This window comes from Taudactylus pleione, unplaced genomic scaffold (assembly GCF_031769625.1).
Source record: "Taudactylus pleione unplaced genomic scaffold, aTauple2 ptg000089l, whole genome shotgun sequence".
Classification (NCBI taxonomy): Eukaryota; Metazoa; Chordata; class Amphibia; order Anura; family Myobatrachidae; genus Taudactylus; species Taudactylus pleione.
Genome location: NW_028284491.1, coordinates 4,109,366 through 4,130,526, shown reverse-complemented (window position 1 = coordinate 4,130,526; position 21,161 = coordinate 4,109,366). Strand labels below are relative to the sequence as shown.

Below are 21,161 nucleotides of genomic sequence, written 5' to 3'. Positions count from 1 at the left end.
GTGCCTGAACCTAACCTCCGCCCACCTAGTGCCTAATCCTCCCCTTAGTGCCTAACCCTTACCCTCCCCCCCCCCCCACTCCGCTACTTACCTTCTGACCAGCGTCTGTATTCTTGCGCCGGTAAGGTAAGCGTCGACATCCAGACCACCCAGGGATGCCGAACGCATACCATTCAGCAGAACGCTAATTTTAGCTTATTATATTTGGTTATGAAACGTGATAAATATTTTATTCCATTCCCCTGTAAAAGGCATTTGTGCTATTTCTTTTCTGCTGTGTGTGTTTACTTTTAATCCTCCCAACAGCTGCAGGGTCAAGGTTTGACAGCCCTGTTACACAAGTGGAGTGATTAGCAGGTTTAATGCGCTCGTTTTTTTAAGCAGCGCTTGCTTTCTTTCTTTTTTGTTAGTGATTACTTAACCATCTAGAAAAAACCTATAAATAGAAAGCGGCAGTTCCAAGAGCATGTCATCGTAGTCTAATTTTACTCTTTGGAGTGGACATAACAAGTCAGTGGCAATACACAAGGAGTCAGTGGTGCCAGACTTGCATAACATTTTGGTACTTAAAAAATTATTTTGCTGGCCCACCAACTCCCCCCCCACCTCGCAATAGGCAGCGTTTTGTAACTATAATCTCTACAGAAATCAATAATTTTTTATATAGGCCTGTGTGCAGATATATTTGCTATGATTAAGATACCTCTAATTATGGAAGTAATCCAGCCACTCAGCTCACTCATCTCGATCACAAGTATGAATCTCAGTGTGTGTCAATTAGATGTATACTGATGTGTCCACACATAAAGCATCTTACCTCCATGCGCTACAAGTCGCGTTGCAACTCTGTAGCGCTGATCGTCTTTTTGTATGACTTTTTAACTTGTAATGTGTCTTACTCACAAAGTAATGTAAATAGGATACACAAGCTGCTTCTGCTGATTAATATGATATGCGGCATGCCTATATTCTGTGTGCAGCTGTGGGTGTATCTGCATGCAAAATGCTACTTTACAATGTCACTAACGTAGCATTTCGCATGCAGATACACCCGCAGTTGCACTCAGAATATAGGGCCTGATTCATCACAGATCGCAATTGCAACAGTGTACACAGATCGGCCTATGGTGTGTACCGCGTATGCACCGCAGTGATCGTGCGCTGGCCAGTATTGCGATTGCACTGCGATCACATACGCAGATACAAAGCCATCGTAGCATGAGTGACGGGACGTCAGCGTTTGGGGGTAGTGACGAGGGAGTGGCCTGAGAAACGCAGGCGTGCCTGTCCGTTTGAACGCCGTTTCCTGGGCGTACATAAATAAGCCATGGTGACGGCATTCGCAGCTTGAGTACTCACTGCGTGTGATGACAGTTGCAATTTCTGAGACAGGTCAGGCCTGCTGTAATTCGTCGTGAAGGTCCGATGTTAGCGATGTATACGCAGGATTGCGAGGTCTTACGGATCTGAGAAAGTGGTAGTGGGCGTCTCTATGCTGGCTGAGCAGTTGCAAACATTAGCATATATTCACAGCTGAACTGAACTGCGTGCATAATCGCAGCTGCGATTGCAATAGCGATCTGCAATGACTCAGGCCCATAGACAAGCCGCATTTCATTTTAATCATCTGAAGCTGCTTGTGCATTGCGACTTTTCACATCACTTTGCGATTGCCGAGTCACACAACCGCATGGCGTGACTAGAAGGCCTGTTTAATGCGCAAGGAATTAAGATGTATGTGTACACATCTCTATGTTAAAACAAGCCCAGGTGATCAGCCTAATCTCTCAGCAATACATAACACCACAGGCAGTAATATTTGTAAACTAGCTAAGATTATAATATGAAGACATAGATTTCTCTATTTTTTTTTTTCCAAATTAATAATTTTTACAATGCAGCCCTAATGTCTTTATATATACTTTGTCTCCCTCTCTATCCTTGTCTATTTCTCCCTGTTCCCCAGTGTCTCTCTCTCGTCCCCTTATTTTCTGCTGTCTCTCTGTCACTCTTGTTATGCCCCCTTTGTTTTCTTTCTCCCTTTCTTTGCTCTAACTCTCTCTTCTCTTCACTGCACAACACCAACTCTTATGCCCATACACTAGACCAGTGGTTCCCAAACTCCGCCATTTTAGTCCTGGTTTTAAGGATAGTCATGCTTGAGCGCAGGTGACTTTGGGCCCGAATCACTACGGATTGCAATATATCGTACGCACTCAGTTCAGTGCGACAGTATTCTAATCGATAGCGATCGCAGTGCCACCGTACTACATAAGGACGCTAGTTTTACACACACCTGTAATGGGTAGCAAGACTGCGAAAACATCGGCACAATCTATTCACATCGGAACCATACGCACAGTTAAGGCAGGTCAAACCTTACTCAGGAATCGCTTACGTCAGCGCACGCCATTAGGCCTCAGGCTGCATACAGCATCACAGTGGCTAATTTATGTAGGCCTATGCAATGGCATTGAAACGCACTGGCATGCCTGCGTTCGATCGACGACCCCCCCCCCCCCGGCACCACCCACAAACGGCACTTCCTGTAAATCACTCTGCGATGGGTCTGCGTGGTCACTGTAATCGCACGCGCAGTATACAACCAAAGGCTAATTATGTGCATATAAGCAACTGCGATCCAAGCTGAATCAGGCCCTTTATTAGTGCCTCAGTCAGTTTGAGCTAACCATCTGGACTTCAGCATGGATATCCTTAAAACATGGACTGTATAGATTGGGATGCTCTGGACTAGACCAACTTTCATCCAACAAGTTGGTTGGTTGGAATGAATATCTGGTAATGTTTGGGAGCAAAGGTTAATCAGCCATTTGCTCCAAAATGCTGCAAAGCAGATGAAAACGGTCTGCAGACATTTGTTTAATTTAAACAACTTGCACAAACGCCGTTTTTTGTCCATTTTCCGGGGTTTGAGAGCAAATTGCTGATTGTCATTCTAACCAAGCAACCAACCAACCAACCAACTAGTTGGATGGTTGAAGGAAAGTTGGTCTGGTGTTACATGTTACAGGACGGGAATGAAGAGAACTCCAATTATATTATGCAATCCTCCTGACTGATGAGTAGAAAGAAACTCACGACTCCTCTCAGTCATCTGTATTTAATAACCATGTAATATTCATGCCTGGAACAAAGCATTGGTCTTATGTAACCATACAGTGTGAGTGACCAGAAAATAATCTCCTTTATTCATAGTAATAGTAATCCTGCGTATTTCATGGAAATGATTTATAGGGATAAAAGCAGCCTATTTATATCCCATGAATGGAATAGAGCTGTGTATAGATCTAGTACAGGTGACAGGTGAGTAGTATGACCTATAAACTACAGGACCTCTCCCTGGGCTGAGAATGACTTTAGAACCCGGGATGATTAGTTCTAGTGTTATACAACATGCAGGAGCAGCACTCAGAGCACTGTAACTGCATTCATCCACTGCAATAATCTGCCCGCTGCTAGCGCCCAGCGATGCTGGTCAGGGGTCTGCGTCACAGCAGCGATCTGATTCTGTACTGTAGAGGCAGCCGGGCTGCCTGCGTCAGCGGTGCGTGTCACAGTGTGGGTGGGTGTTCCTCCGATGCTGTCACCCAGCAGGGCCGCCCCGGCATACTGCCGGTGACTCATCGCTGTTTACTTGATACATGGGCATGATGCTAAGTATAGAGTTATTCACGACCCGCATATCCGCAGGGAACACTATCTGCGCTAACTAAATATAGTGGGTGAGAGGAAAACACTTCTTGCGCAGGCAGAGCAGTAACAGCATTACTGAGTATATAGTAAACAGGGTTTTATCCGTATTCGTAAATGGCTGTATTATAGTGAACAAAATGGACTGATAATGAGCATCAAACAATGTCAGTCCTTGGGATCCCCAGTAATTATGCTCCTGTGCTAAGCATCTCACCTCACTCTACTGAAATTGGCTTTTTTTTTCCTGCAAATATTTATTGAAATACCATGAAAACAAATTGTATAAAGTACATATGCAAATAGAGTAATGATGGGTACACACCTGACAGGTATATCTGCAGATCGAGTGATCTGTAGATACATCTACAGATGATGGTTGTTCATACACAGAGCCATAATGAGACATTTTGTTGCCTGGTGCCCCCCTCCATATTGTAAACAGGGACAGTGTGCATCGCCGGTGCGCTGCCAAAAAAAAGGACGTGTTCTCGTAGGGAAAAGGCATGGCCACACTATAGTACCCCCATTTCACAATACGATACACAGTAGTGGCCCTTATTCACATTACATTACATAGTAGTATCCCTTTTACACGTTACACTACACAGTAGTAATGCCCCTCTTGCAGATAACGCCACACAGTAGTAATGCCCTCTTACAGATAACGCCACACAATAGTAATGCCCTCTTACAGATAACGCCACACAGTAGTAATGCCCTCTTACAGATAACGCCACACAGTAGTAATGCCCCTCTTACAGATAACGCCACACAGTAGTAATGCCCTCTTACAGATAACGCCACACACACAGTAGTAATGCCCCTCTTACAGATAACGCCACACAATAGTAATGCCCCTCTTACAGATAACGCCACACAATAGTAATGCCCCTCTTACAGATAACGCCACACAATAGTAATGCCCCTCTTACAGATAACGCCACAGTAGTAATGCCCATTACAGATTACGCCACACAGTAGTAATGCCCCTTACAGATTACGCCACACAGTAGTAATGCCCCTTACACATTATGCCCACAGTAGTAATGCCCCTTACACATTATTCCCACAATAGTAATGCCCCTTACACATTATGCCCACAATAGTAATGCTCCTACACATTATTCCCACAACAGTAATGCCCCTTACACATTATGCCCACAGTAGTAATGCCCCTTACATATTATTTCCACAATAGTAATGCCCCTTACACATTATGCCCACAATAGTAATGCTCCTTACACTTTGTCAACAGTAGTAATGCTCAATACACATTATGCCGCACAGAGCAAATCCCCCCTGCCCCCTCCCCTTACACATTATGCCACACAGTGCAAATCCCCCCCCTGCCTCCTCCCCTTACATATTATGCCACACAGTACAAATCCCCCCTGCCCCTTCCCTTTACACATGCCAGCCAGTGCAAATTCCCCCTGCCCCCTCCCGTTACACATTATGCCACACAGTGCAAATTCCCCCTGCCCCCTCCCGTTACACATTATGCCACACAGTGCAAATCCCCCCTGACCCCTCCCCTTACACATTATGCCAGCCAGTACAAATCCCCCCCTTGCCCCCTCCCCTTACACATTATGCCACACAGTGCAAATCCCCCCCTGCCCCTTCCCCTTACACATGCCAGCCAGTGCAAATTCCCCCTGCCCCTCCCCTTACACATTATGCCATACAGTGCAAATCCCCCTGCCCCTCCCTTTACACATTATGCCAGCCAGTAGAAATCCTCCCTGCCCCAAGTTATTCAGAGCGTAACTATGGAGCCAGGGGGAAGCCGCAGTCTGTGTCCGGCACTGGCAGTTGCAGGCATGACCCCAGCTCCAGGGGAAATGCTCCTCAGTGGATCAGCCGGTGCAGATCACTCTGGGACTGGATTAGGTCTCTCCCGACCCAGCCCCTTCCAGAAGACACTCACTAGCACTGACTACAGCAGATGGGGAGGGGGCGGACCACAGGGGAAATGTGTATTAGTAGCCGTGCGCCCGGCAGATAAGGAGCCGGGCACACCGCTCCTCTTACCCATTGTAGCAGGCGGGTGGAGGTGGCTGGTTCCGCCCACAGGACATGTGCGGGCGCACCGGCCGCACCACCCTAGTTACAGCATAGTTCATACACACTGAATAACTATCATCTGGCCGCGGGTCCTGCTGGCGAGGGGGAGTGTTGCGCCCCCTCCCCATGACCTCTGGTGCATGTGTACGGGCGGTCGGTAGATCGCCCATACACACAGCACAATGGACAGATATATCTGCCATCAGCTGTGCAGGACGGCCGACATGATATGTCTGTGAACGACGTCGTTCAGACATATCGCTGGTACACACTGGTCGATGGGCACACAATATATTGGCTGATCAATTAATCGGCCAATATATCTGCCTGTGTGTACCCAGCATAACACAGTACATACATTCAAACAAATACATCCAATTCCAATAATAATAAGGACTCACAACGCAGCTGTGGATAATTATACAATCCGCATAGACAATAAATTATTAATACAGTTCTTGTGAAAGAAACAGAAAGCTCTTGTCTTGAAACAAAAGATAAAAGTGTAAAACGACTCTTTCGGTTGTGATGCATATAGCTATGATACTGGCGATGTTGTGTGCGTGCATAAGCTGCACTTACAGTATCCCCGAATTCACATATTTTAATCTGCACCCCTATGCACAGTTTAGGGGAAATTTGCGCAATTTTGGGTGCTGTTCTAGGTTGATTTGACCGCTAAGGGGTTGATTCAGTTGCGGCTGATGTGCAGTCTCCAACATGCTGTGCTGCCCCCAGGCTCCCTCTAACACTGTGCATAGATGCCATGCGCATGCGTGCTGCATCTGTTCTCCCACTGCAACGCTGTGTGCTTTCCCCCACATCCAGCCATCGGATGGGCATCGGAAAGCTGCATACGATGACTGGCAACTATCGAATTCCGATGTCCATCCCTAGATTAGAGTGTTCGTTGTGACAGTGTTGCTGCAGAACAAGGACTTTATGACTAAAAATTTCCCAAATTACAATGAAGAATTCAGTTGTTAGGTCTGAATGTGTTCCACAGCACTGTGGAGCTCATTCAGAGTCGGTCATGAGCGCTGAGCGCTCCGTCGTTAGGGATCTCGTAGTAGACTGGGCGAGCTGTCGATGTTGAGTAACAGCTCGCCCCGTTTGCTGGGCGGGCCGGGGCGTGCCCGGCCAAATGGAGGCATTCCGGTTGGAACGCTTGCCGTTTGGGGGCGGCCCCACTGACATCATTGCTCAATGGGGAACTTCCTGCTCAAACAGAGCAGGAAGCTCCCTGGGGCTTACGAGTGCCCAGACCCTATCCTAGGGTCTGGTCGTAAGCCCCATGTCGGTCGTTAGAGCTGGGGGTGTTAACCCACAGCTTAACGATCGACAAGGTGGCGGCCGTTCAGGATGCAAGCGGCCGCCCTGATTCAGAGCGACCGCTTGCATCTAACGACCGCCTCTGAATGAGGTCCTGTGTGCTTGTATACTGAGACTATTACTAACTGTTAAAATGCAGACTCACACCAAGGAGTCTGGGCATCATGAGCAAAGTGAAGGACTTGACTACCCCAATCATCCATATAATAGTTTTTGCTTATAACTTGTCCATCTGTACTGTATAGCGCATATTATTGAAGACCCTGCCTCTAATAACTTAAAATGTACAAGGAGGGGTAAGATAAATTAGGGGAAGTGTGACAATGGACTTAGTGGTCCTTAGTGGAAACTAAGGAGGATGTGGCTGTGTAGTAAAAGGTATTGGGCAGGAAGGATGGGATAGAGGAGGGACAGGAGAGGTGTAGCAGGATAAAAGGAAGAAGAGGAGGCAGGACTGAGGGGCATTATGTGAGGCCTTGTAGGATATTTGCAAACATGCAGGGCTGGATTAAGGCCCACATGGGCCTGGAGCTGAAAATGTTCAAGGGCCTATATTGAGAAGGGGAAGAGCTGTGACCGGTGCTGTGTGGGTGTGGTCAGAGTCACCTTGGTGTGTACACCCCCTACTCTATTAACACAGTGTCTCCCTAACTACATAGAAATCGAAAAATTGCATTATTTTTTGGGGGCGGCGGGGGGAACTAGAAAAATGATTTGAATACTTAAAATTTATGGCCAGTTAGGCACCTGGTAATCATGTTGATGGGCCTATTTTTATGTGGAGGCCTGGAGCTGTAGCTCCATCCACCCCATTGTTAATCTGGCCCTGCAAACATGGGGTAAATTATAGAGAATGCAATAAGGGCATGAACTGAGTTATTGTGTAGCGAGGGGGGCATAACTTGAAGTAGAATCAATAAAGAGGGGGCATTACCTTGTGGAATCCATCAACTCCAAGCAACTTGAAGGCAGTGCTGCACCATGCAGTCCTATGTACATTATTTCTTTGGAGGGAGATGGGATCTTTTAAAGCACTAGTCACATCCCTCCATGACCTGATCAAGCACCCTCCACTGATGAAAATAGATGATATTATCCTGGTTTATACTCCCATTGAACAAGCTCTGCAGGGTATAGTCATAATGATGTGAGCTTTCTCTATACTAAAAACACTAGTGCAAAACGTTCAGTAAGGCAGCTCACCCCCACTGTGGTGACAGGGCGCAGCTCCTGGTGTCCACCATCCTGTATTTGCCCTTTATTCTAGCCCCTCCGTTAGGGTCTCCATAAATGGTATCCTGTCCGATCATTTTATTTTTATTTCAAATTGACACCACCTCTAAAATCGCTCTTTGTCGATTACATCTTGCGAACGCTCTCTCAGCCATGGAAGTCCCTACCCAACCTTTACAGTCTCCTAACCCGCTATAGCATGCTGCCCCGATACAAAATCAACTTCTCTAAATCAAAGGCCATGCTTCCTCACGTCTCCCATCAGGACTCTGCATCCCCCTATAGCTTCAGGTGGCCGCATCAAAAACTTAAATATTTTGGGATTTTCCCGAGGTCACAATATGCTGTTGTTATTTCAGCAAAATTTCCCACAACTTTGTTCTAAGCTTCAAGTGGATCTGGTTTCTTGGAAGCAGATTATAATTTTGTGGTGGTCCCCCTTTCACTCCTCCATAAAGTCCCGCAATCCCTTACCAGCTTTATTTGGAATGTTAGACTTATCCTCCAATATTCTTAAAACAAAAGAATTTCTAGGGGCGTAATGAGTCTTTCTGATATAAAACTATACTACTTAGCTACGGATTTTTCCCAGTTTGCCTTCTCAAATTCCCCTCCTGGGATTTCCTCTTGGCTTGATATTGAATTTAATCGTATACATAGGGCAGACCTGTCCTCCTTATGGGGACTACATAAGAAACATACATTGACCTCCATCTTCCAGTCTGCTCCCAGCCCTTATTTTTTTTTTAAATGAAACTATGGACCTTATACTCTGTTAAAGTTTCTGCTATTTCTCCTGTGTCCCATATGAAACAACCCAATTTCCCAACAGGATTACACACTAATCGCGTAATATCCTGGAACAAGCGACTCTTAAATTCCCTGCTGATTTCTGCTCCTGCCCACATGCTCATCTCCTTTTGAATTATTTTAAATACGGCATTTTTTCAGCTCCCTGCCTCAGATCCCACTTCTCTGCTATCTCACTCCTTTTGGAAGCCTTTAGAAATACCATCCTATGTCCAATTTATGGCATCCTCCTTGATGCTGCCCTCCCTGAGCAGAATCCAGATGATGCATGAAATAGACCTTAGCCATAGCCAAATGCTCTATCTCCACACACAATCATCTTATAAATGATACTACTGCTATACCGATACCAAAAGATCCCTGGCTCTAGTGTTCACTCTAGGTCTGACGCTGGGCAGGGCGACAGTCCTAGAAAGGGCACACTAGAAAAAGGGGACGTGGACAGACACTTACGGACATGCCAGGCTGCCCCCAAGCTCTCCTCTCTGTGTTTATTGATGCCATGCGCATGTACCGGCGGTGATCGCTGCACTGCTATTTTTCCCACACGCGGGACACTGCGGCCCTCAGGTGGGGGCGACACCAGCCGTGTTTTAGCGGGGCGCTGCCAAAAGGGCAGGGTGCATTCTGTCCTTTTGAAATCGGGCAGGGAGCGGCGCCCCGCTAAAACAGCCTAGCGGGAACACTGGGCTCTTTCTCTTATGTTACCCCCACACACCTTGGCAAACTTTGGTGTCTCATATTTTGGTCGTTGCTAAAAGTCTTGTCGCACATACTTGAAAGAACCGTCTTCACCCTTCTCTGCCCTGTAATGCCAAATATGGCACATTGCCTCTATGGAAAGTATCACTAATTATCTACATGACAGAGGTCATGTGTTTGCTCAGGTCTGGGCTCTTTGGCTTTCCCTTGCAGGCACCCGTCCCGTCTTTTCTCCCCACACCCAGTGTCTCCAATTGACCCATGCGTTATGACCTTCTGTTATTGCACTGTACTATGCTATCCTTAGCCCCTGTTTTTTTCGTTCATTCTTCATTACGTGACACCCCCCTTATTACATTACTATGTTACAGTCCCCTTTCTTCCTCCCTCTCCTTCCTTGTAGTTATACTAGTTACTCATGTTTGAATCGCTTTCCCTATTCGTTCATCTTGTAAAATACATCACGTATTCTGCTTTTGTTTTTACTGCTATGCAATTATTCTTTGTCATTCCTATGAGAATTATAAAAATATATATATATATATATATATATATATATAGGTTCAGTAAGTATTTTTGGTTTCTGTCTGTTCCATTTATATATATATATATATATATATATATATATATATGGATATATATATATATATATATATATATATATATATATATGGATATAGTGTGTGTGTGATTTAGCACCAGATACATTGTTGTTGTACGATTTTTATAGATTTTAAAATCGAACTTGGGTAAGTATACCCCATAGCGTATACATTTTTATTTGGTATGTCATTTTACTGTTTTTAGTCTGTCATAGTCTAAAAAAAAAAAAAACAAACTTTAAAATGGCAGTGGAGGTATAAGCAGGAGGACCAATCAGAAGCTGCATATTCTTGTCACACCTCTGACCCTCCTCTTCTAGTTTATGATAGTAATTGTGAGAACATTTGAGCCCAATAGTAGCATTTTATGTATAAGTTAGTGCAACTTGAAATTTACTAAATTGTACTTAATACATTGTTTCAATTTCACACTGATACATTCTTTCTGCAGTGATTACAGTGGAATAGCAGAGAATGCTAGTGTGTAATATAACATTGATATAACTGTTTATGTTCTGTAATATAATGTATGTCATTTTATCAGTATGCATATTTTATAGGTATATATAGGTATATAGTAAAGGTGCAGGCTTCATAGTATGAATGCAGCCACTGACAGATTTGCATGTGTGTTCCTGTGTACACACTACTACAACTCACCCTTATTACAGAATGTCATGTGACCTGGTCATGTGGTATACAGGCTGGCTTTCCTTTACCCAGAATTGCCTGCTAACGTGTGTGTCCTGCATATCCTGGAACAGTTTTTGTGCCACACTTGTTTACAGCTACAGACATGAGTGGTAAGGACTGCAGACTATGTATACACAAACATATATGCAAGCAGCACATGTGTGTGGGAAAGATTTTGCACTACTCATATACATGCACTATATGTTAGCAGAAAAATATGTAATACTGTATTGTGTTTTTTTATTTATTTATTTATTTTCTTTTTTTTTTTCTTTTCTTTTGTGATTGTGATCTTAATATTGTACAGAAACCTGCATCTGTGGATAAGGAGATATTGCACATTCTGCCGGGGTGCTATGACAATGCAGCAGACACCAGCTGTTAGTCAGTGATCAGGAGCCATTATTGGTACAAGATGTACTGCCGAGTGCTGCTTATTTTTATACTGAATCTTCTGACTCACTCATGCGATTGCTGAATCACTGAGCCCTTTACTGATGTGCATTTATATAGAAAAAATGACATTGTTTTCATCTTGTCTGCAGTATGGAGTTAACAAATTCAGCTAAATGTCAGGTCTCACCCCTGGGCACCGCAAGGCAGCTGTTATACCATTACTATGACAGGTCCTGTGTAACCCTTTTAGTGCCTTCATCCTTAAGCAGGTTGCTGTTGAGAATATTTCATGTTGCACACACACATTTTATTCTACATGGATGCAAACTTTTATACCGTATGTTAATGCATTTATAATGTGTAACTAGTAGACAATCCAGGATGATCGGTGTTCCTGTTAACCTGTTTAAGTAATATAAAAACACTTTGGGGCATATTCACATTTTTTGCGACAAATTTCTAATTAACGTGGCTATGCGAGCTACCGATTCTCGCGCTATCCAGTTGAAAAAAAATTAGGCACGATCATTTTTTTTCTCCAAAAATCCACAGGAAATGAAAATAAAAAGTAAGTTATCCTTTACCCTAAAAAAGCCTGCAAATAAATATTAGATAACAGTATAGATGTCTATTACTGTCCCAAAGAAAAATATTTTGTGCTTTTAAAATGAGACTTATGCATTTTTTTAATAGCAGTGAAGAAAAACCGCTAGAAAGCAACTTATTTTCATTTAAATAAATGTTGTAGTTAAATTTGGGGTGCATATAAAAGTCTGTAAGTTGGTTTTCGAGCCATTTGAAGCCACTTTTAAAGATTTTTTTTTTTTTTTAAAGAAACACCTGTATCTCCCACCTGCACTGTTATAAACACCTGTCCCACCCATACAGCACCCCCCTATTCCTGTCCCACATTCTGCACTGTAATTTTTAGCCCAATTAAGTAATTTTAAAACTTCTAACTGGCTAATTAATAAGGGGTTGGGGGTCCCAGGGGTTCTGAACTAGATCCCGACATTTTCACCTTAAAATAAAGATTATTCCTGACTTTGCACCTATTCTGTGGCAGCGAGAAAAAAAGCTATGTTAAATCCTATAGAAAATACTGCTGCTAAAGTTGTGGCAGCCAATTGAATACCAAAAACCCAGCGTTGGCCGCAATTTTTCACCCCGTAGGAAAAAAATAACGCATCCAATTGAATATGCCCCCTTGACTTCAGATACTGTTGATCAGTTTAGTCTCCCTACAGTATTTCATAGCATCGTTTTGTCAGTATTTTTTTTAGTCTCCCTATTTCATAGTATAGATTTTTTTTTATTATTATTATTATTATTATTCCATACCTTTATATCTGTGCCATGTATTTTAGGTTATTTTTCAGTACTAGCTCTGCTGTGTCTGCCGAGTGATGTACCATGTATCTGTTGCTCTTCCTGTTAGGTTATTTGTGCTTGTTTTAGATGTCCTGTTTAAGAACACTTAGGTTAGAATTTGTTATTATATTTTATATATTGTGATTGTTTTGCTGCAAAGTTAGTACAGCATCATGCACATCATTTACGTCATCTGTTTACTAGCCAATAGTTTTTCAGATGTGTGTCATGTGATCTGCACAGTGTTTTTAAGTAAAACGATATCTATGATATTCTTCGTAGGTCCTGCCCAGGTCCCTATGATGTCCCCAAACGGTTCAGTCCCCCCGATCTATGTGCCTCCAGGATATGCTCAGCAGGTATGTACTTAGGGCGTGCAATTGTGTTTTGCAAAATCTTGAAACCTTAACTGAAAAGACAGGAAACCAATGCACGCATCATACAGTAATGAAGGAATTAGTGATGAGCTTTGTGGTAGATGTCCCCCAAAGCATTTTGTATCTTAGTTCATCAGTTAGTGGTAGTGGAGGATATTTCTAATGGAGTGAAAAATAGCTTTTCAAAATACTGAACTGTAAGTTTCAGCTCCTAACCTGCTGCCTGAGTGTTGGAATCTGTGCACCAGCTTATTTACATGCCACACTGACTGCTGACCTTCCCCTAATGACGTAGGTTTGTATTACCAAGCATCCATACTGAACACTGCATTGAGAACAGCTCTGAGCCGTACTTTGTCTGTTCCTCCTATTCTGTAATGTTTTTTACCAGTCTGTGGCAGTGTTGACTACAAAATTGTACACACATAGATTACTCTCGCAGGTTACATAGTGTTTTACATAACAAATAAGTGGGAAGCAATTGTTTTGTTGACAAAGCAATAGGGATTAAGTTTTTTCTACTTTTTTTTTTTTTAGCATTTACTTCTAGAATGAAACAGACTCAGTATTACTTATAAACACTAATGGTGCGTACACAAGGTTCGATTAAAATGGACGATATGAACGATAACGATTATTGATCATCCAGCACACTGGATTATCGATCATCCAGCACACCCGGGATATCGTTGACGATCGTCCCATGTGTATGCACCATAAGACAGAGGTTTTCAAACTCCATCATTACAGCCTAGATTTTAAGGATATTCCATGCTTGAGCACAGATAACTTGATTAGTACCTCAGTCAATATGATTTAACCACCTGAATTAGGAACATCTGCAGTAGGTGATAGTCTATATGGGAAACTAGTTACCAAGAAAGTGAGAACTGCAAATCAGAGGTGCAAGGTGAATTGTAATAACCTGCAACTTGCAGTCTTAGACATGAATCCGGCCAGTCTGCCCAACATTTTAAAGTGGTAATCATTTAAAAGGCTAAACCAAGTTGGTTTTGCCTTTTGAATGATCACCACTTAAAAACATCGGACAGACTGGCCTGATACTCTCTGATGCCTGCAATTCGCCTGCTATTATTCGTACATTTCCCCCTAGGACACTTCCAGACGATATGTAACAATATTTAAGATATGGAAAATTTTCTGTTATTTAGAAAGAAGTTTGTTTTGCCATAAATAAGAACAAGATACAAACATGCAAATTCTGACCTAACCTCCTTTTTTGTGCTGTCAGGGTTAAAATGATCAGGACATACATGAAGGAATTTCCCCATATCAAAGATGGGCTGGTTATAAATTCTTCCTCAAAATTACAATTTAGCTGAATTGTCCACATTTTTAATAAACCAGTGGGACCGTGCTTTTTCCACTCTCTAACTCTCAGGCTGTAGCTTGCTGCTGCGTTTCCCTCCGATTATAACAACACTTCCTCTGCCATATAAAGTCTTGTTTTCACTGACACATCACTCGTCTACTGATATATATTCTGTGCTTCTGGGGGACCCTGCTCCTTCCACCTTCTAACTCTCAGGCTGTGGCTTCCTGCTGCCTCTGCTCACCACCTCATATCACAGCACTTTCAGTCACATGTATTCCTGTAATCGCCAACATCATCACAGAGGTGGTTACCAAGTAAAAAAACACAAACATTTAAAGTAAAAAATAATATAGTTAATACAGAATGTTCTCCTAAATGTAATAACCTGTGACTTGCAGTCTTAGGGATGAATCCAGGCATAATTTCTATTGTTTTAGCTCTTTCAGGTAATACAAATGCTAACTGTTATTGTTCTGTTTACCCAAAACTCTTTGGTTCTGAGTCTAGAATTGTAAACGCACATTAAACCATGCTTTATCATTATATTAAGTTTTGAAAACTCTTCTCCCACACTGCCCCCGCCTACCTGGATCCGGAGGCTATTCCCCCAGTGAATCATTTGTCTGCAAGAGTAGATTGTGATTGGTATTTGGCTGATCTCTGCTACAGGTAATGGAGGAGGGGTTGCATGCCGTTGCAGAAACCGCTCACATGGGGGTAGGTATAATTACATGGAAGTTGACATTAAAGGAAGGGCTTTCAAGTTGTGGTGTGGGGGCTCTACAATAAAAAAAAAAAAAAAAGGGTGCAAGGAAAACTGTAGGGTCGTTATTTGTCTAATGTGGGTGTGGTTTCATAAAGCCATTGACATAGCTAAATAATTGTTATGTCAAAGAGCTATAATTAAATAACTGAATTACCACCGCCATCTGACTATTCAATTCAGAAAATATTCTAGTGACCGGTATACAATACACAGAGCATTCTACAATGAAGACATTCTGGTGACCTCTGTAGAGAATTTTAGTAACATCTGTACAGTAAAGAGATCATCCCAGCAATCTCTGTACAATTCAGAGTGCATCTTATGAGCGTTATACAATGTTCAAAGCAACATCAAATCTTTGGTTTTGCTACAGTGTAGACCCCTAAAATCTCTGGATTCTTTATAATGCAGACCATTCCAGATCTCTGGTAATGACCAAAATGAGTTGCTTGCCTGTCCATGCTGGTACACTGGAAAACAGTTTGGGCTGTGTTGGGACACCACCATGCCAAGTAGATAGCTCCAAGTACTCTAATGGTTGGATAGTTCCAGTCATTCATGGCTGTGCCTGGGGTGGTTGCAAGTGACATTAAATCACTTCGGTATGACTGAGTGTCGTTCTCCATTATCTGTGTTGTTTCAAAGCGATCACTATATAAGATATGTTACCACATCTACAATATTTAACAAACCACTTTGCAGAGAATTGAATACAGGCTTAGGATGTTGAGTTACTACTTGGGCCCATATTGAATTCTACACGATGTTCGGCTGCGCACGGCACGGCAGAATACTCTAGCACAACATCCCCAGTTTTCCTGCGTATGTCTATGGCACAGGTTCTCATTCTCGGTCCTCAGGCCCCCAAACAGTGCATGTTTTCCAAGTCTCCTCACATAATCACAAGTGAAATTATTATCTCCACCTGTGGACGTTTAAATGTGTCAGTGAGTAATGACTACACCTGTGCACCTGCTGTGTGACCTGTGTGGGGTACTGAGGACCGAGTTTGAGAACCACTGGTCTACAGGCATGCACAAGAAAATTGGTGATATTGGTGGTCGATAAATGTCACCTCTCCAGCGGTACTTTGCAGCCATCACCCGCAATTGACCCTCTTGGGATATTTGTAGAGGTGAATACATTTTTCTGTGTGATTAACATGGATTTTAGCTATAGTAGCCCTTTAAACAAAGCATATGATACGATTTCATATGGTAGAAGAACAATTTCTTTCACTAGAATGGTTGCAAAGAAAAAATAAATCCTACCACCATTATGCACACTTGACTTTATACATCGTGTATTGAATTAGGTCACATCCCTTTTGAGTCATTCCTCTGACATATGTGCTGAAATAGGAAATAATGATGTATGGTAATTTCCACTCTACTCCGACTGCTGACCTGCACCTTCAGCCTTCGCTCTCTGCAGGAAGCCTGTTAGTTAATCTTTAATTAAGGAGTGGCTCATATGCCAGCGTAAGAGACTTCATGCACATAAAGAACAGTTCATATTAGTATAGGGTTGCTATATTTCCAAAACACAAAGCCGGGACACATTCGTGGGATTCTGCCGGCGCAGTCTACAGGCAGCGCACCCTATTACATAAACCCCATAATATGGCAATTAGAATGCTGTGAAGGTAAATTACAGGCTGTACATATGTTTTGGTCAGTTTGGAGATTTAAAGGACATTAAAAGTTTACAATTTATCCCGACTCTATGTATGTTCATTAAAAAAAAATATGTCCACTGAAATTTTTTTTAAAATATATTTCTACTTCAGGGTCCATAGGGTATCCACAGGATACCTTGGGGTATAGGCGATGGCGGCAGACATCCAGGCACCAAAGAGTTAAATTTTCAGCCTCCCAGGATGCACTGGGGTCCCTCTCCTATACCCCGCCCCCGAGCCTCAGGCCACTCAGTTTTCGTAGGTGCATGGCCGGACCAGTCGCACCGTACAGAGGGGGGTCTTTTTAAGGCCCATTAATATTTCTTCGCAGCTGTGGCTGCACAACTAGAGTGCTCCAGCATAGGACAGTCAGTATTGACTCCGGTAACACAGTCCTGTTTGGTCCCCAGGCAGGGGGCTCCCTGGGGACCGGCTGCGCGTGGGGCCAGGTACTGATCCTGCGCCTTCCACTAGACCACCAGGGACAGCGGGCCGCAGCATGTGCGGCACAGTGTGGCGTCCCAGGGGTTAATAGCACGCCAGGGGAGAACGCCTTCCCTGTCTCACAGCCGGCGTCTCCCCCGCTGCACAGTGCCATTCCACAGCGGTCTGGGCGGGCTGTGTCAGCGCTCCTCCCCCGGGCCCTGCCTTCTCTCTGCTCCTCGGTGGCCATTTTCTCACTACATGTGCTGGGGATGGCAAACACTGCTGGAAGCTGATACAGATGCCATTACGGTCCGGGTCCCCCGCATACCTCTCCTTCAATTAAGGTCAGTGTATGCAGCACTGTTTCCTACCAGGCTGTGGTCTGTGTAGTTGATCGCAGTGCTTGTAATGCAGGATGTTATCTGTGCATTGTATGTGACTTAAATGCTAGCGCTGTTTGCCTGTACTTTCATTTCTGACTGTCAGCCTTTTCCTATCCCTGTTCTTCTGCTACAGCCCTTGCGGTGCGGTGTCGCAGGGTGTTTATTACCTCACAGTAAACGTGGTTTTTCTGTGTGGGAGGTCACATACGCTCCGTTCACACTCCTCATGTCGGAAAGTGAACGAGGATATCCTCTTCCAGCTATAATGTACTGATATCATGTGCAGTTAGCGGAGGGATATGTAGACGCTGAGGGTTTATGGAGGGCATGTTGTATTATATATCACGCCCCATTTCTGTTACTGTGCCTGCACAAAAAAAGGGGACCGCCCTCGGCTGGCTAAGATGCATACAGCCTTTGTGGGCAACGCCCCCTGCGTTTCCCCATAGGGGTTATCGCAGCCTGTGGTGGTCTCATCACATGCAGGGGTCCCTGGACAGTTGATGGTACCCCAGTGTATCCTGCTTTTCGCCCCCCCAGGTCTCGCAGGAGCCTGTGTGGGTGAATTTATTGTCCAAATGGTATAGCACCTGATGGACGTTTTACAGGGGGAGTCACCATTTCGGCCTTCTAAACGGCCTTTCGGGTCTCAGACGGGTAAAGACATGACGTCTGATGACGGTGACATTATTGACTTTTTCAGACACGAGCCCCTTAGTGCAAAGGAGGCGTAGTCTGGGTCTAAAGTCTATATACCTGGCCTTCTACGGGCAGTCCGTGCGGCTTTGGTTATTACATATTCCCGTGGCTAAATCCAAATATGCCTTCTTTAAGGATAAGGGTGTTGCCACTGTAATTCCTCTATCTGGTCAGGTGGATCATTTAGAGGAGGCGTGGAAATTCTGGGTAAGCGGTTCCAGCCTCAAAAACGGTTGACCTTTTGCATACCCTTTTTGCGGATAATTACATTTCCGAATGGGAGTTACCTTTACGGGTAGATTCTCATGTTACACGCCTAGTGAGGAGTGCTACGTTGCCCATGCCCTCCAGGTCCTCTTTGAAAGAGGTTCCAGATTGCAAGGTGCAAATATATCTAAAATCCAATATTCCCTTGCTGGAGGGGCTTCCAGGCCGGCTATGGCCATGTGCTGGGGGGCCAGAGCCATGGAACACTGAGTAGGTAACTGGATCTCTGCACACTGACTCTCCAGCAGAGCAGGTGGATAGTGGCAAATTCTCAGAGACTTTGCCACGTTCATAATGAGACGGTCTTACATATAGCCTACTCCTTTCCAGAATCTTCCCGGCAGCAGTAGCGGCTTGCCGCTCCCTGTGGTTGCGCTCTTGGAAAGCGGACGCAGATTCCATTTGGAATGCTTTGCCTTTTACGGGACAAGTCCTGTTTGGCCCTCGTCTGGACGCAATTGTGGCCCTGCAGGCAGCAGCTACGTCTGCGTGTCTGCCATCGGCTACAGTCCCATCAGGGTCTGGGACTTTGTCTTTTCTGCCCTGTGAGGCCAGGGTAAGTCTAAAATACAGCTTTCCAAGACAGTCAGTAGCCAGGAAATCTGCTCAGCCATAAGAACAGGCTTAGAGTACAAGGCGTCCTACTCCCAAGTTGGACTATAAGCCTTCAGCCTCACGGGATGGGCCTCCTCTCGGGAGCCCCCAGAGTTGGAGGCCGGCTTCTCCAGTTCGCCCAGTGCTGGTGTCTGACCACCACGGACACTGGGGTAAGAGAAGTATTTTCTTGAAGGTATGTCCTCTCTTCCCGGTAAAAGCCTCCCAGATGGTTTTTCGTTACAGGTCTTCTGTCAATTCAGGACAAGGCCCTGTAATTTTTGAGGGTGTTACACTCTATGCTCCAGGCAGGAGTTATAGTACCTATTCCGTTGCCCCAAAGGGGAACGAGGTATTACTCCATCCTCTTTCTGGTACAGACACCCAATGGGGCTTACCAGGACATTATCAACCTCGAATCCTTCAACAAATTCTTAAGGGTTCCTCGGTTCGGGAGAGGGACCCTGCATTCCATCATTCAATGGAGCCTGGGAATTTTGTGGTGTCGTTGGATATATTCAGGGTGACTACCTGAATATCCCTCTTATCTTAGCACACCAGTGTTTTCCTCAGGTTTGCAGTGGTCGATAAGCGTTTCCAGTTTCTGGCATTGCCCCTTGGTCTGGCCTCCGCGCCTCACGGTTTACCAGGGTCATGGTAGTTATGACAGCCCACCTGCGGATGCAGGGGGTCCGCTTGTTACCCTATCCGAGTGACCTCCTGTTGTTACCACGGTCTCCAGAGATACTTCAGTGCCATATGCAACGGACAATATCTGTGTTGCTACGTTAGGGCTGACTGATAAACTGGAAATGGTCCTCTCTGATTCTTCACAGAGGATGCTCCATATCCCAACATCTGAGGATCTTTGTGATTGAGGAAAAGATCTCTGCAGGCAACTGCGTACCTTTGCCTGTAATGCAGAGTCGCCGAGTGTCTATTCACTTGGCAATGTGGTTCCTGGGTTCCAGGATGCCGCTGTTCGACATGGTGGAGTACCCAGCTTCACTCTAAAGAACTTGATCCTCTCCGGATGGGATGGGTTGCCCCATAGGATAAAGTCAATAGGCTTTCCCCGGAGGTTTGTCTCTCTCTGGCCTGGTGGCTGCAGAAAGCTCACCTAAACAAGGGGCACCCCCTTTGGGATTGCGGACAGGGTCCTTCTGACGACGGACGCCAGTATCCGTGGCTGGGAAGCAGTGACGGGTCCACACTTGTTCCAGGGCAGGTGGACACCAGTAGTTTTTGCGCTTCCCATAAACATCTGAGAACTCTGAGCAGTATTCAAGGTTCTCCAGCATGCAGGACAGGTCCTCCACAGAAATACCGTGCAGGTCCAGTCTGACAACGCCATCATGATGGCTTATGTAAGCCACCTAGGAGGTTCCCGAGGTCAGGCGACACTAACAGTGGTGTCCCGAATTCTGGCTTGGGTGGAAGGCTATATCCCTGCCGTCATCGGCAGTGTTCATTCAGGAATCCTCAGATGGAAAGCAGGCTTTCTCAGCCGTCAAGACGTGCATTCAGGGAAATGTCCTCTTTATCAGGAGGTGTTCAATCTTCTGGTGAACAAGTGGAGCCTTTCAGAGATGAGACTCTTCTGATAGACGTAGGTAGGTCCAGTGGACCTTCCAAGTTGTGTACCTCGTCCCTCCGTTATCCCTTCTTCCTCCAGTAATAGCAAGAAGGAGGCACGCTCCTGCTGATAGCTCCAG

The 21,161-nt window shown here is 44.7% G+C and overlaps 1 protein-coding gene across 3 annotated transcripts in view; it reads left to right on the top strand.

The window, feature by feature from the left end:
• FNDC3A (fibronectin type III domain containing 3A) overlaps window positions 1-21,161 on the top strand; it is a 262,911-nt gene that overhangs the window by 150,176 nt on the left and 91,574 nt on the right. For 2 of the 3 annotated variants that reach the window (XM_088469122.1, XM_088469124.1), the window contains one exon: window positions 13,203-13,279. In XM_088469122.1, coding sequence (XP_088325248.1) covers window positions 13,203-13,279 — 77 coding nt within the window. Of the gene's footprint in view, window positions 1-11,179; window positions 11,264-13,202; window positions 13,280-21,161 lie in introns of those variants that run through there. The other variant, XM_088469125.1, reaches the window with a different exon arrangement.